General features: G+C 41.0%; 1 protein-coding gene across 7 annotated transcripts in view; it reads right to left on the reverse strand.

Annotated features, from left to right (window-relative positions):
* Positions 1 to 2,122: 2,122 nt before the first annotated feature.
* The window catches only part of tenm3 (teneurin transmembrane protein 3), a 266,186-nt gene continuing 253,805 nt past the window's right edge, over positions 2,123 to 14,503 (reverse strand). For all 7 annotated transcript variants that reach the window (XM_063475648.1, XM_063475647.1, XM_063475646.1 and 4 more), the window contains 11 exons: positions 12,711 to 12,908; positions 12,551 to 12,610; positions 11,887 to 12,231; positions 10,535 to 10,779; positions 10,274 to 10,455; positions 9,813 to 10,015; positions 9,116 to 9,226; positions 8,862 to 9,004; positions 8,651 to 8,775; positions 5,449 to 5,579; positions 2,123 to 4,036 (listed from right to left, as the gene is read on the reverse strand). In XM_063475648.1, the coding sequence (XP_063331718.1) occupies positions 3,281 to 4,036; positions 5,449 to 5,579; positions 8,651 to 8,775; positions 8,862 to 9,004; positions 9,116 to 9,226; positions 9,813 to 10,015; positions 10,274 to 10,455; positions 10,535 to 10,779; positions 11,887 to 12,231; positions 12,551 to 12,610; positions 12,711 to 12,908 (2,499 nt within the window). In that variant the 3' untranslated portion in view covers positions 2,123 to 3,280. The remainder of the gene's footprint in view (positions 4,037 to 5,448; positions 5,580 to 8,650; positions 8,776 to 8,861; positions 9,005 to 9,115; positions 9,227 to 9,812; positions 10,016 to 10,273; positions 10,456 to 10,534; positions 10,780 to 11,886; positions 12,232 to 12,550; positions 12,611 to 12,710; positions 12,909 to 14,503) is intronic.

The raw sequence follows: 14,503 nt of genomic DNA on the forward strand, positions 1-14,503 counted from the left end.
GCCAGATGAACTGTTACATGAACAGATGCAAACTGGATCCAGGCCTGATGTACTTGAACTCATCTGAATGAGACCCGGGCAGATGACCTGGAAAATCACCGGATCTGATCTGTTCCAGATCCATAACTGATCATCTGGACTCCGATTCAAACCTGGTTTGTCGTCCTTTATGGAGCTTGTGGTATATCTGTGGTGTATCCAGTCCAGAGTCACTTTGCTATCTGCCAAAGATCTCTAAAAGAATCAAATATCCTGCTGACGTTGACGACCCTGATGTTCCAATTCCAAATGGCCAGATGAGCTTTATTAATTGGCTCTCATCTTAGCTAATGTTAGCTTAACTGCTTATAATTACTGTCATGTGGGGTAGAAAGAAGTTGAAGTTTCCCCTGGCCACCCTACCTCAGACAGCTGAGACCCTAACCCTTCCTCACTAATATTTAAAACAATAAATAAAATAAGGTGTATTTATTTTGGAACTGTGAGTGGATGTCAGCACTAACAGTTATAGAATTAAGATTCTTAAACACATTCAGTTTTTCAGTAGTTCCACACAAACAATTAAGCCGTCCAATAAAGTCACACATTTTGTGCATACTGAATAAAAAAATTCACCTAAAAACAGAAAACTAGAAACAATTTCTGAATGGTATATAGTTATATATGTTTGTATTGCACAATAATGCAAAATAAAACATATGTAATCACAAAACTGAAGAATGAAATATATGATATGCATATTTTCCAGTGGAGCAGGTCTCCAAAATGAAAAAGCGCTTTTAATACTAAGAGTTATTGAAAAATGATTAATTTTAAACACGAAGTGCAGATTGTAACTGATCTCAGAGCAGTGAAAGCAGAACCAGTAACAGTTTGCACAATGCACATGAGCACCCAGCACTGTTAACAGGTGAGGATAACCTTTGATTTTTCAAGGGCATTTTACACAGTTCAGAAGCTGCTGCTGAGAGTGAAGATACGGAAACGTCAGGAAACACATGCGCCACTTCATGGATTACCAACAACCTTATAGACAGACTGTAATTGGGCAGTGCTCTGTCAGATTTGTGCACTGCAGGAGATCCATAGGGACTGTTCTGTCTCCATTCCTTTTTCCCCTGTAAAGCTCAGCTCATGACCGGAGTAGATGCAGTAGTTGGATGTTTTACTGATGGACGGGAAGAGGAGCACAAAGCACGAAATATTGAAATTATTTTCTGCAGTGGTCTGGAAGGAATAATCTGCTTTTGAATGCACATAAGACCACTGAGATGGTGATCAACCTTAGAAGGAAAAGAAGAGCTGGGTCAGCACCCATTACAATGTTCCGGTCTTTCTGAGTTGACTTAGACGGTCTTCTTGTTTTGCATTTGCATGAAAAACACTACCTGAATGTAGTTTGTTTGGTCCTTGTGTACAGTTTGTGTTGGGAGCAGGATGTTTCTTGGTGTTGGTGATTAGTGGATTTGATTTTCAATGACATCTTTTGTAGAAAATCCTACCCCATCCCAGGCTTATTTATTAAGTCATGTTACAATGTTTTCAGATGTTGCCAATAAAAAGCATGTAATGTGTGAAAAAGCATTGAGTAAATCAGTTTTTTCTTATTGCTGCTAGCAGCTGACCTTGAAAGTGAAGAACAAACACAGCAAAAAAGACGTTAGTTTCAATGTATTTTATTCTTTACTGTAGAAACACTGTACATAAATTACTTTCTCTGAGACTAATATTGATGTACGTATAAGTGGAATTTATCAACCTCCGAAATAAAGAAAAAGATAAACCATAAAACATTGTCAACTTGTCATAACTGTCGTTGAAAAAAAGAGATCGGTAGCATATGAGGTTAACTCTCTGTGGAAAGTTCCTGCTCTTTCCTTCCAAATGACTAAAGTTACTTTTCAACCTTATAAACACACATACGCACAATGGAAACTCTAAAGGAGTACAGAGACCCACAGTCAATGAGTAAACATCCACATTGATCTTTGATCTATTACTGTTACTCGTTAATGTCACTGATGGCAATGCACTGTCCCTTTAAAGATAAACAAGCAAAAATAAAGGGAGAAGCAACGATTTGTTACTACTCACAGCAATCCTGTCCCCCACCCCTCCCACCCAAAGCCATGATAACATGTTTCTATTGCAAGCAATACTACTACCTGTGACTGAGAAAAGCACAAGTCTATTTGTTATGAGGCCGAGTCACATTTTGTAAAAGTGAATAACACCTGGGCTGCCAGGGTACCAGGGATTTATAGGACCAATGTACATCCACTCAAACACAACGGTGGCCCTACAGTGGCCCTGGTTCTTCACATACGTCAGTTTGACTGTGGTCTCTCTAAATTTGTAGAACTTGTTAGAGCACAGAATGGGAAGAAGTGGCTTTTAAGTAAAAACACAAATCAAAGTTTGTCTTTGTTCAGGTCATATAATGGTCCATTCCAGTGGTGATGGTGCAGTAAAAGTAGTAATAGTGGTATAAGTAATACTATGTAAAAATGTTTTTGTTAATTTTCATATACCCTTTTTGTCTGAAGCAACAGCAAGTTTATATAAAGAAAAAAACTCAAAGAGAAAATCAGTTTATTTTTTTCAGCTTTCATACAAAGTATAATTTTTTGTGCCTGTCCTTAGAGAGAGTCCACGACGGTGGTTCCACTCAGTTGCTTCAGCCATGGACACGATAGAGCCTACAGACATGGCTCCTAGAGGTCTAAGACCCAAACAGAGATATGACACCTGCAACATCTCTTAGGGATGCACAGATGGCGATTACACTGACTGACAGTTAACAGCTGTTGAAACGCTTGTAAGCTCATGTAACTGTAAAATCCTCAGTCGGCCGCTTGAACGAGTCTCTACATCCCACTGTTCGATAGCTAGATAGCACACAAATATAGCAGTCGGGTTATAGCCCCCACCTTTCACGAAAGGCGGCGGGGATGGGGGGTCATGCGTGCAAGCTGTTCGAAGGCAGACGACCGGGTGAAAAAAAGAGAAAGCGAGATAGAGAAAAAGAACATGGCCGAAAAAAAGAACCTTTATCCGGGTTTGCAGACCATCAAACTGCAGTCGTGTTTCGGGTCAGCTGCACTGAAGTGATTGTTACATCATCAGTCTAGAAATCCCATTTTAACATTTTGATCCAAAAAAAAGGGATTACGGGATCTCTTCAGTGGCTTGGTTTCAGTCTGTGACATCCATTTTTGAAAAACTTTTGTTAGTCTCTGACAGTCAGTGGGCGGGATCATTGGATTCTGTTAATGCCGTGTTACCTCCTCCCTATCTCACTCTGCCGTAGGAACTGGATGTTGTTAGCGCTGTCGGCTAGCTCGGGGTACTGCTCTATAGACAGTACGTAGTATCCATCATAACCCAAAACCTTCCCGCTGCTTAGTAGCTGCCTCTTTTCTCCCTCCGTCCATAGCCGTACTCCTTCTTCTCCGTCTCTCACTCGCTGTTGTTCGCGCGCCCAGGCACTCGACAGCGCCCTCTGCCTTGCTTGTTCCAGGATTCGCGCTTTCTCCTCATCTAGCGTCGTCCCGTAACGCACGTGAAGTGTCAGGGCGCCGTACTGGAGCTCCACATCAGCAAAACGCCGCGTTCTCCCGTTCATTACTGTTGTGGACTGGGATACTGTGACGTTTACTCCATTTTCTAGTGACTTCCTCCCCGAGGTGAGCCGCAGTGCGCTGAGGTCATTCTCAGGCAGGCTGGTCTTGATGAAGTAGTGCGTGTCTCTTCCCTCCACTGTGAAATGCAAGCCCTCAAGGTAAAAGGCATTATTTAGGACAGCAGCCACTTTGATGCAGTCCTCGTTGGCGATGTTTAGAGCACTGGTCACAACGCGACCTTGGATCACGGCGAGCATCACTCCCTTTCCTATCAGAGACTTGACAGTGGCAAACCACAGCCAAGGCTTGTTGTGGTCTGAATGTCGCCGACTGAGCTGAATTTCTGGCATGCGCTCAAACGACAGAAAGGCCTGAGACTGACGGGTCACTTCCTGCTGGACGCCTGAGATAGACTGTGGAGAAAAAGGAGAAAAGGTGTCTGAAAATTTGACTCAAAATTATTGTCTGCTGCATCTAGGTGTGTGGACTCAATCGGTCATTCCCAGAGTTTCTGAATTGCTGCTCCAAGTTGTACAAATTCAGTTCAATTCAATTTGATTTATGTAGCGTGAAATCACAACAACGTTTTATATGATCAAGTAAAAACCTGACAATAATAAAGAGAAATAGAGAGAGAAGTCGTGTTTCGGGTCATAGAGAGAAAACCCCAATAATAGAGAGCAAACACTTGGTGATGGTGGGAAGGAAAAACTCCCTTTTAACAGGAAGAAAGCCCCGGCTGAAGCAGGCTCAGGGAGGGGCGGAGGAAGACAGGATGAAGTGCACACTTTTAGTCTCTCCTGCTTCTTTCCTCTTTCAGTTTCTCTCTTGCCACTTCTATTTCTGTCGTTGCCTCCATTAATCACTGAGTTAACTTCAGTGTCTCTATGTCAGCGCCTTTTTCTCACTCTCAGTGTGTGAGTGTGATTACTGATGACCCGACAACACGTGTACAGATATCCTCCTTTACTTTATTTCCTTTGCTCTTTAAATGGGAGGATGTGTCTCACTAATCACTTCCCTATTAATTTATTCCTCGTTTCTTCTCGTTCTGTTATTTTCTGTTCCTTGTCAACGCTATGTTTGCATGACTATATATAAATTAGTAACTATTAAGGTCTAGAATGTCTTGTATGTGGCCATCAGCAACAGTGACAAGAGTACCGAACAAACCACCCCAGATATGGTTGATGCAGTTACATCATCTACACTAGGCCGTCATTTATTCCATTTACAAATATCATTCAGTGACTGGACTGACTAGATTAGCCACTGACTCGCTACCTGATGGCACGATTCTAAAGCCGTTCTCAGTGCTGGCCACTTAGCATGGTGGGCTACAATACGAGCTCCAGATCAAGCCCTGAAGAGCTGGATTATGCTTGTTAGAGTTTCTTTCTTGTGCTGAAAAGTCAAAGAAAGATGATTCAGATATGTTTAAGAAGTACGTCTAGGCCAGGTTACATCACTGAAGACTTTTGAGAAAAGATGAGTACCTACTGGTGATATGTACGACTGATAACGCCCATTCGATTTATTCAATTTAATTAACTTTCAAGATAGTTTTTTTCTAACACTGTTTGGTAAGATCAAGGCAATAAAACTACTTGTTTAATTTTAAGAAAAAATCATGGTTTGTATTACAAGCAAAAATGAATTTTGCACAAATGTAGCCACTGTTTCTTTGACACTTATTTCACTGTCACTGGGCTGCAACCAGAGAAAACGCCCGCTGTGACTGATCGGGTGTGGCCAGAAGCACGACAGTGGTAAAGTTTGAATCAGCACAGTGGTGTTCCTCCATAGTTTATCTGAGTATACATACAGGCAGGTCATCCCACAGCTGGCTCTTTTTCATCTCCAGTGATGGCTGTATCAGGTCAAATTTCGGAATAGGGAATCCTGGGATTGCATTATGGAGATGAAAGCCAAATGTGACCAACCAGATGTTGATATCTGCAGAGAAAGAGAAGAGTGAAAATAGTGATATTTATAAAAGAAACTGGGAAACAGAAACAACAATGCAAAGCAACCATACTGTATCAGAGGGACTGGAACTATTTTTATGCCTTCATATAAACTGACAAACCTCTGTTGGTGTTTAAAACATATTGATTCAATTCGATTTTACTTATATAGTGCCTCAAGGTAGGGGTGGGCAGTATAAACGGTATACGGTAGAAACAATATGAATTTGGCTTTTTACTATACCGCTCTACCGCGATAGCACATGTTGATGATGTCATGCAAGCAAGGAGCTTATAAAGAAGACCAGTGTGACGTTGGTCATATGGACCTGGTTTGGGTTTAAGCAGTCGGATGTTGAGCAGAAAAATATCATCTGCAAATTATGCGGGGCGACAGTAATGGCGAAGAGAGGGAATACAAGTAATTTGTTTTATCACTTCAAAAACAAAGCCCGTTTTGGAATATGAGGAAAGCCAAAAACTGCACCTTCCACAAACGCCCAGTCAGTCAAGTGGAAAGAAAAACGGTGGCCCTACACAGCAGCAGAATTTTGTGGGTTTTTTTTGTTTTTTTTTCCCAACAGTGTCTTTATTTATTTTGAACATAGCAGTGTACACATCTATGAAGCGTAACAAAACGAGTAGCTAAACTTACAGAAACTACAAGTTACACATACTGCCTTTATACACATAACATCATATAGGAGAGGATGAGAAAAGAAAAAAAAACAAAAAACAGCAACGAGAAAACAACAAAAACAACACACAAAAGCAAAACAAACAAACAAGGGAAAAAAAAGGGGGGGAAAGGGGGAAATAACTGTGTGCATCTCCCATAAATTACGCACCCTCACAGGTTAAATGTAAATTAGAAAGAAATTGTTCAATGTCAAGCAATAAACATATTCCCAAATGGACTGCAGAGGGCCACCTATGAATCCTCCCCAAAAATTTCCACCAAGTGGGGCAAGTCTTTATTAGCAAGGAAGTTTTTGAAGGGGCCCCAGATGCTATCAAAGCATCGCCGCTTACCCCTGATTGCGTAGGTGATCTTTTCTAAGGGCAGGGTAGATGTTAACTCTGAAATCCATTTACTTCTTCTCGGTCTATCCACCTCTTTCCAAGTAATGGCAATCACTCTCTTAGCCATCAGCAGTCCTATGTCTAAAAATAAGCGATGTTTCCTTGTTATATTACAGTTAGCTGGATAGATGCCCAGCAAAAAAAGTTTTGGTTCTAAATGCAGTTTTATTTCTAATATTTCTTCAGTACATTGTTTCACTTCTTCCCAGAATTTCCTAATTTCAGGACACTGCCACAAACAATGGAGAAGTGTGCCCTTTTCCTCGTTGCATTTTATACAAACATCCGGGATGGTACTGTAGAAAGCATTAAGTTTGACTGGAGTCATATACGTACACATTAACCAGTTGTACTGTAAGAGATTTAAACGAGTGTTCACTGTTTGTGATTGTGCCCTGGTGCAAGCCCTCTCCCACTCTTCAAGGGAGATATTCTCCTGTAAGTCTTCTCTCCAGGATTCAAGCTTCTTTACGGATGTTTCTGTAGAGGCGGCCACCAGTTCATTATAGATTTTAGAAATCAAGCCCCTTCCCTGGCAATCTTTCACCATCATTTCTTCAAGTGTTGATAGGCCAGGAATGGACAAGGACTGGTTTTGCTGTGTTCTAATAAAATCTCTCAGCTGTAAATATCTAAAGAATTGGCTGCGGGCTAAGTCATGCTTGACGACCATTTCATCAAAGGACAATAAGTGTTTATTATCCGGATTGTAAAGATCTCCTATTTTTTGTAACCCCCTTTCAGCCCATATTTTAAATCCCCCTTCACCCCGTCCTGGGGGGAAATTATCATTTCCCCATATCGGGCTGAATACTGAGAGTGAATTAACTTCATTGAGGTGAGTCTTAACTTGATGCCACACCGCAATCATATTTTTGACCATGGAATTCTTGGTGTTTCTTTTGAGTTTCTTAAGATTAGCCGAGAATTTTGTGTTTTACTGATATTTTACTTTATTACTGTATTCAAAAATGTTGGCGCATTTATCTTCATTTTTATTTGTTATTTAAGAATTTTCTGTTACGTTGTTTGGAAAAAGATCTGTTACATTGTAAAAATTATTTGAAAAGTTTTATAATTTAAAATAAAAAAAAGTTTTGCACAATAAATGTTCTTAAAATAGCATTTCTATACTGTTCAGTCATTTTGACACACACACACACACACACACACACACACACACACACACACACACATATATATCTATCTATATATATATACGGAAGAATATATCGCAATATATACTGTTACTGCACATGCTTCAAATTACACCACAATATGGATTTTAGGCCATATCGCCCAACCCTACCTCAAGGCATTTAATATCATAAGGTGAAGACCCTACAATAATCCAGAGGAAACCCAACAATCAGGTGACCCCCTATGAGCGATCACTTTGGTGACTGTGGGAAGGAGAAACTCCCTTTGCACAGGAAGAAACCTCTGACACACTCATGGTGGGGCAGCCATCTGCCCAGACCGACGAGGGTGAGGGGAGGGAGACGAGACAAAAGACATGCTGTGATTAATGCAGAGAGGTGTATGAACACATGGTGAAATAGGGTGAATTAAGAAAAAAACATCATGGGAAGCCCCCCCCCCCCGTCTAGTCTACTGCAGCATAACTAAGCGAGGATTCAGGGTCACCTGGTTCCACAGAGGAGGAGAAACTATTCTACTTTTAAATATCTCAGCAACGTCTGCTTCTGTGTCTTAACTTGATTTTGTATTGCTATTACATCATTTAACTTTCTTCATTTAAGTGAAAAGTGCTTTATAAATAAACTTGACTTATTTATTGATCTGATGAAACAGAACATGAAAATGATTTCTCGAGTAGTGTAGCACACACTAGCATAATGTCAGGAATTATTCCACGAGTTATGTGACCTTAAAGCAATAGATAATACACACATGGATTGAAAACATGTAAAAACAAAGTGGCTCTGCTTAAACAAGTCTAAATCGCTCCTTTACCTGTGACATATTCTTTGACCTGGTGGATCTTGCTGATGGGGTTGTTACCTTGGAACATGTACAGGTTAAAGGGCTGAGGGTCCTTACCAACACGTGTCCATGTGCTGATGTCAGGAGTGGTCCACCTTAAAACACAGACATGCTCTGCTCATGCTTGACACCATTACAGTCACCTGTTATACTTGTGATGGATAAGTGTCAGACTGCCTACCTTCCCGCAGGAATGTCATAATCTCTGTCTCCAAAATGAAGCAACCGCGTCAAAGGATCATACAGACCTCCATGGAAACCAATTACCAACACAAAGTCTGGGTTGGAATCAAAGTAAACTTCACCATACGCTGTGTATTGCACCTACACACAGACACACAAAGATCTATTAATTGCATCAGATATGGAGAAACAGTTCTAATAAATAAAGTCACATGCTGAAGCCTTTTGTTCCAGCAGGACAAACATGCATACCTGTTTAAGCAGGAGCCCATTGTTACTGAAGACAGCCAGTGGAGTCCCAGTGTTATCACATGCAATATAAAACTCTTCTCCGCTGCTGATCTCCATGGCAAAAACATGGCCCTGTGCAAAAATAACCAACATTGAATTTAACAATAACAAACCTGCTTATCATGCTGTGATATGCAGTTCTGTAAATTAACAGCTCATCTAAATAATCCATTCCTATGGGGTGCACACACACCGTGTTTTCACATCTTTGTGGAGACATCTAATTGAGATCACGCCGCTAACCCCAACCATGAAAAATGAATGCCTAAACCTAACTATGACTGAATTGTTACCCTGACACTAAAACCACATTTTGAGTCTGAAAACTGGGATTTTGTCCCCTTAACGGCTGTTGGTCCCCACAAAGATATGTAAACACGGTCAGCTGCATTGTTATAGATGTCTCAACTAGTGCACCATTAGCTTTAGCAGAATAACTAAATATATTACAGGGAGAAACTCCTCTCTCTTTCTTGTCACTTTTATGCTCACTGGAGAGAAACCTGCTGTAACCAGACTGTCATAAATCAAAAGTACAGCACTGAGTGTCTTGCCTGCTTCTAGCACGAAACACAGAACAGAGTTTGATTTTTTTAACCAGCCTTCTATCTTTAGCAAAAGCACCGCTGCGAGCCAAATGACTCTTTCAATGTGGTACCTGCAGATCGTAGTAAAAGGACGTGATCTCTGAGCTGGAGTGGTTGTAGACGTGGGTTATCCTGGTGGGATAGTTCAGGTCCGCATAGAAGAACTGCAAGTGCTGGCCCAGGCTGTTCCTAGATGCCACTCGCCGACCCAAGCCGTCATAACGGTACTGAATGGTCCAGCTGGCTGCTTTGCTGTAGACACGAACTAGTAGGCCTGTTTTAAAAAAAATACTGATGTTGTTGTCTTTTATAAGGAAAAAGTAAAAAGTGCACATGTTCAGTGCATGTATGACTATCTCAGGATGTGATCAGGCGCTCTATGGCACAATTTGTAAACTTCTGTCTTGATTATTACATTTTTCTACACGTCTGATTTGGGTAATCATTTAAATTTTTCAAGCGCAGTCAACGTCAAGAGGATGAACACTACTGTGCCACTTTGTGTTGTGTCTGTTGGTCAAACTGTGCAAACCTTTGGAGTTGTATTCAAATATCTCAGCTCCTCTCTGTCTGAGGAAACCGTCTTCATCCAGCCTATACTGAACATCTCCCAGCCGAGTGATTCTGTCCCTCAGGTCGTAGCGCAGAGGGGTTAAACGCCCGCTGTTCCCAGGGTTCAGCAGATGCAGATTCCCGTTCAGATCGTAATTATATCTGAAAGGACAGAAAGTATAATCGTTAATTATTATTTGGCATCAGTGTTTTCTTTCTTTTTTTAATGCTGTGATCCTACCTCCACATCATCTTCTCGTTGAGGGAGACGGTCTGCAGCTGTCCATCGACATCATATTCATAACCATATTTGGTTGTGTTAGCAAATGGCCCGATCTTGATTTCACGCTTTGTCACTCGGCCCATGTTGTCATACTGAATGGTGATCCAGTACATCAGTGACCTGAAAATCTCATACTGGATCTCCTTAATGCGGCCGTGCTGGTCAAAGTGTTTTGTGTAGGTCATTACCGCTGTGGAGATAATCTGGGAATGATGGGCAGACAGAAGATCTACTGTTACACTTCAGCAGTGACCCAAAGCCCTGCTGATCAGACTTCAGCAGACACACTACAAAAACTGCACCTGACATCTGAACAGCCCTGCCCTGCCTCAGCTGGGGTTTTGTTTCATTGCTTTGAAGACACAAACACAACCTCCAGCTGTGGGTGGAGAAAATGTCATTTGGTACTGATGAGGGAAGAACACCTGCTGCATCTGACACACATAAATCATACCTCCGTGACTAACACTGTGTCCAGAAGCATAACAGTGGTTAAAGTTAAATGTAACTGAGGGCTGTGGGTGCTCAAACTGCTCGGGATCTGAAAGGATATTAAATATTGTTTATTAGCTCGTCTGCTGCCAGTTTAACTTCAAGGCTTCAAGAAACATCCACAAATAGCTGCAATACTGAGAGGTCACAATAAACAAGCTGATATGGAGAATTAAGATATTTGAAATATATAAAAGACCTTATCACCACAGCGAGAAATGACATGTCCAGCTACCTCAGCCTAATCAAGCCTATAAACCTGTGCTACAAACTCTCAACTACGAAATGAAGATCCACAAAAACTCACTGTTTCAAAATGTTTTAGTGATCTCTGCTGCCATAAGATACTGCCTCAGGTCTCGCCAAAATGTTTAATTTATTGCCCATTTACCAAATCAATCACTGATTAATGCACTTATCCCACTTCTTCCTCTTGGAGACGTCCAAAGTTTTGTCCCATCAGTGGAAATATTTTAGGTGTCAGTGCCCTTGAAAGGATCTAACTGATGTGTTATGCAGCGGGGGTGATAACATGATTTGGGTCTCCCTTTGGTCTCTTCCAGGAATCATCATATGGTTTGATGTGAATGAAAATGATGTTACTCGTATGATATGACCTTGCCAGTCACTAGATTTAGGAATGGTGCTCTCCACCACCATCAAAAGACCAAAAAGGGAATATCTTTTGGAAGAACAGAGTTTAAAAGATTACTAAAATGTCTGTTTTTTTCATTAAGTACTCGTCCATATTACTAGAATCTGATCAAATCCGATCTCTGCGGTGCTTATTTTAAACAGTATCGAAGATCCGTTATTACCTGATTGATATCGTAATAAATGACTCCAAACTTCCCAAACTGTTCCACTTTCCCAGATATGTCGTCAAACTGATAGAGATCGATGGGCAGCGGTGTCTCGTTGATTACAGCCTGCATGCTGGTGACCCTGAAACTGTTGTCATAGGTGTAGTCAAAGCGCGCGTTCACCATCCCGTCCTCGCTGAAGCGGAATATTTGCCGGTCAACCAGTGGGCCAATTTGGCGGTACCGGATGGAGCAGATGAAGCCTTCGCTCTGCAGGTTGACAGTCTTAAGCACACCAGCAGTCTCGTCATATGTGAAGCTGACCCTGGTCGAGTCATAAAGGATTTCTGCCAGCTTGTTCTGACAACACAAATATAAAAAAGTGTTTACAGTAACGACACAAGCAGGATGTCAGACGCTGCTGACGCTCCTTAAGCACATCAAACCTCATCACCAGCCTACAGCTCATCCAACTGTTTCTTTATGGTTCCAGTGTGGTTAACTTTCAATGACCAAAAGCAACTGTGAAGTTTGAAGCTGGAAAGATATTGCAACAACACTGCTGCATACTGTATGTACAGGACAACTGTACCTTAAACATATACAGACATTTCATTCCTCATCGGTAACCTTTGACCTTTGTTGAAGAATTAACTGCATAAAAACATGAATAACCTACCTGTCTGCGGTATTTGTACAGTATACGCCGGCCAGTGCCTAGATGAGCCACCCTCAGGAGCTAAGAAAGACACAGAAAGCAGTGAATGATTAGCTTTGCTGTTGTTGAGTGAAGTCGAACACACTCAGTGTGTCTCTTACTTGCTAAAAACAAAACACACCTGTCCATCTTCAGAATAATCCACAGTAACAGATGCGTTGCTTTCTGGTGGGGTGTAGATGTTCCTGTAATATCCTATGGATCGGATGGTCTGCATGGTGTGTCGAGCCACGCTGGGCATAGTGACTGCTGACAGGCGGTCCACTGAGTCATAGTCAAAGATGTACTGGTGCTGGCTGTGCAGCAGCAGCACCATGGACTGTTTCAGAGAGAGTAGCAAGACAATTAGAAGCAGAACACACACTGACTGGTAACGTGGCGGCCTGTAGTGAGAGGCCACAGACGTTTATGTCTGAATTACAGTTTCTTATACAGAAAACAAAAGTGGTGCAAATGTTGTAAATGTAATGAAACTGTGAAAGAGATTACATTCACATCAGTCCACACTGCAGATACATGAAGATTCATTCAAGCACAACTGGCACTGCGTCGTTTAATCAGATGTTATCAGATAAATATCCTGATATTTTTGCACCACCTGCTGGAGCTGCGCCTACTGAGGTCATGCAAAGCTCCCCTGCATGTGTGTTAGACAGTTTGACACGAATAACAAAGTGGCTTTTCACAGTACTCAGGGAACACTGACACCACATATGCTGCTCAGATACACCTGATTTGGTCATGTGTGTATTTTATAGGATACATTTCTATCCACACGGTCGTGTGGATATGTATGGACGACCAGAAGAGACACACACATCAAAATAAAGAATGTTGCGCTTCAGTAATGAAATGTGCAATAAAATATGTTTTCATAAATTCATTTACAATTCCGTTTTCTAATTCTTTTATTTATTTAGACATTAGTAAAGTAATTTATTATTTAATAATGTAAAATGTATCAGTGCAAGGTGATGTTGCAATGTAGCAATCAGAATTATTGTCTGAAGGCCCAAACAATTCCCAACAGATTTATTTTCCCATGTGGATCATTACGGCTTTGCTATACTGGTCCACTTGATTGTCACAGTTTATTTGATCTTTATTATTTTTTGGTACTTTTAAGTTATTGCAATCAGAACAGACAGCACTGTGGGACAGGAAAGAGAAAGACGAAGAAAAGGGAAGTTAGGAAGTTGAGTTAACAGAAGGAGAGGGAAAAACAGTGGAGAAGAGGGATGGAGAGAGAAAAGACACTGAAAATCTGTTTGATCACCTGCTGAAAAAAAAACAGGCAAACCACGGCAACAATCAGTAACAGTAAATAATAAATACTGAATGTTACTGAGCAGCAGGACTGATAATGCATGATATGTTTAGAGGCAGCAGCCAACCAAGATAGTGTGTGTCTGTGAGTACCTGTGTGTGTGTGTTTGTAGTCAACAAACACACACACACATTTAAAATTCCACTCCTCATTTTTGAAATCCATTTCCTGACTGAATTTTCCTTTTCTGTTAGCTCACAGATTAGCTTTTAAATTACCAAATACCATGTTGTTGTTGTTTTGTTGTTGTTTTTTACCATTATTCATTATTATACAAGACACAAGTCGTGTATAATATTGGAGCATGGGGGCCTTAGCAAGCCACAGAAGAGGAATATGGGCATGTTTAAACAGTAATAGAACATCTTTACTTTCAGACAAAACCATTACTTTGTCTCAAAGCTTAGCCTAACCAGTTATCAGGTTTAGGGGGCAATCACGTTTTCATACAGAGTAAAGTACGCTTGGATTTTTCCCCCTTAACCATAAACACCTTCATTTAGGAACTGTATTTTGTGTTTACTTGTGTCATATTTGTATAATATTTAAATTTGTCTGATGTCTGAGGTCCTCAATCCCAGTCCACG

This window comes from Pelmatolapia mariae, linkage group LG6 (genome assembly GCF_036321145.2).
Source record: "Pelmatolapia mariae isolate MD_Pm_ZW linkage group LG6, Pm_UMD_F_2, whole genome shotgun sequence".
NCBI lineage: Eukaryota > Metazoa > Chordata > Actinopteri > Cichliformes > Cichlidae > Pelmatolapia > Pelmatolapia mariae.